Here is a 1,560-nt window from a genome sequence, read left to right as displayed (position 1 = left end):
GAAACTTCCTGCTCCTTCTCAATCAACTTTGCCTCCTCGGCCGGAGCCCACTGACTCAAAGAGAAAGATGAGCCCCAAGGGTAAGGAACCCATGGAAGGGGGAAAATCTCAATCCTCTCAGGAGAGGGACGAAACCCCACGAACTCAAAAACAATTAAAGATCGGGCCCCAAAGCCAGGGGAAAGGGATCGAAACCCAATCCGCGCCGAGTGCTTGGCTTCCTGCCCCAATGCTCCACGGGGAGCCATTACTAGAAAACGCATCCATAAGGAGCCTTGGAGACGGCGAAGGCGGTTATGTGGCCGACGCATTAGAGAGGGCCCTACTACTTCCTACTGATATGGCGGAGTTGAAATATATAAGGACGTAGGAGGTTTTTCTCAGCGCGAAGAGGTACTTGGGTATGGTAAAACTCTTGAAACCCAAGACTCTATCAATTCTTGCTCCCATATTTTCATTCACAATATATTTGTCTCAATTGACAAGCTATCCAGGCCACCTATAGGATGGAGGAAGAAGTTAAGGAGCAGAGTAAGACCGCCGAGCTTGAGCGCGATAGGCGTATTGATGCTGCGCGAACCCTTAAAAAGTCTGAGGCCGACCTCGCGAAGGCTAGGGGGGACTTAAAGGAGGCTACCCGAGCCAGGGATAGTGCCGCGGCAAGTTTGACTGGTGCCCAAAAACAGGCCGAGGAACAGACAAAGCACCTGCTCGCTGCCGAGGAGCAATTGCAGATTGCTAAGAAGCAGATCAGTGATTTAAAGAAGAAACTGATCGAGGCAGACAATGCTAAGGGCGTGGTGGAATTTGCCAAGGACGAAGCTATGAGGGCCAAACAGGAGGCTGAGTTTGCCAAAACTGAGGCCGAAGCTGCTAGGGACAAGGCCGAGGAAGAAGGTTACGAGGCGGGGGTGGTTGAAACTCAGGCCTCCCTTAAAGCTCAAATCCCTGGAGTATGCAAGCTATACTGCTCCCATGTTTGGGAAGAGGCCCTCAAACAAGCTGGGGTGGAAGTTTCGTCTGACTTTTGGAAGGCGGAGAACGTATTTTATCCTCCAGCCATCTGCGAGACTGCCTCAGCCAGCTCTAAGGCTATGAGCGCTCCACAGGAGGCTGGGGCTGCTCAGTCAGAAGTTGCTCAGATCATCGTCACTCCTAGCGAGCAATCTGAAGGAGGAGAGCCTCATGATACGACAGAAGCACCTGGAGGTCTGAACCCCGAGATGCCTAAAGAGGGTGCTTAGATCTCTGGTGCCGAGGAGCCAGCCATCTTTGTTCAGCCCCTACAGGCCATTATTCCCCTCACTGATGTCCCCAAGAGCACCGAAACTGACCCTGCTCAGCCTTCCCAAGAAGGGGATGCCTCCCAGGGCCCCGAAGCTAGTCCTACTCGGCCTTCCAAGGATGTGGCCAAAACGAAATCAAAGAAGTAGAAGCCCTGGCCAACTTTTGTATTTGTTTCTAGTTTAACTGTTAACTAATTTCCCTTTTGTTTTGAAAACTTTAGAATTTGCTTGTAGTAGAACTCATTGACCACGTATATGAAATTCTTTTCTTCCT

The 1,560-nt window shown here is 51.0% G+C and overlaps 1 protein-coding gene across 1 annotated transcript; it reads left to right on the top strand.

The window, feature by feature from the left end:
- Window positions 1-506: 506 nt before the first annotated feature.
- Window positions 507-1,244, top strand: LOC115981435. Its single transcript, XM_031103570.1, has one exon. It carries the CDS (start codon window positions 507-509, stop codon window positions 1,242-1,244), a length of 738 nt encoding a protein of 245 aa, XP_030959430.1.
- Window positions 1,245-1,560: the final 316 nt, after the last annotated feature.

This window comes from Quercus lobata, chromosome 3 (assembly GCF_001633185.2).
Source record: "Quercus lobata isolate SW786 chromosome 3, ValleyOak3.0 Primary Assembly, whole genome shotgun sequence".
Lineage (NCBI taxonomy): Eukaryota > Viridiplantae > Streptophyta > Magnoliopsida > Fagales > Fagaceae > Quercus > Quercus lobata.
This window is presented reverse-complemented; position numbering and strand designations above follow the sequence as displayed.

Excerpts from the sequence above, each read along its gene's own strand:
- LOC115981435 (XM_031103570.1), top strand. The coding sequence starts at position 507 with ATGGAGGAAGAAGTTAAGGAGCAGAGTAAGACCGCCGAGCTTGAGCGC.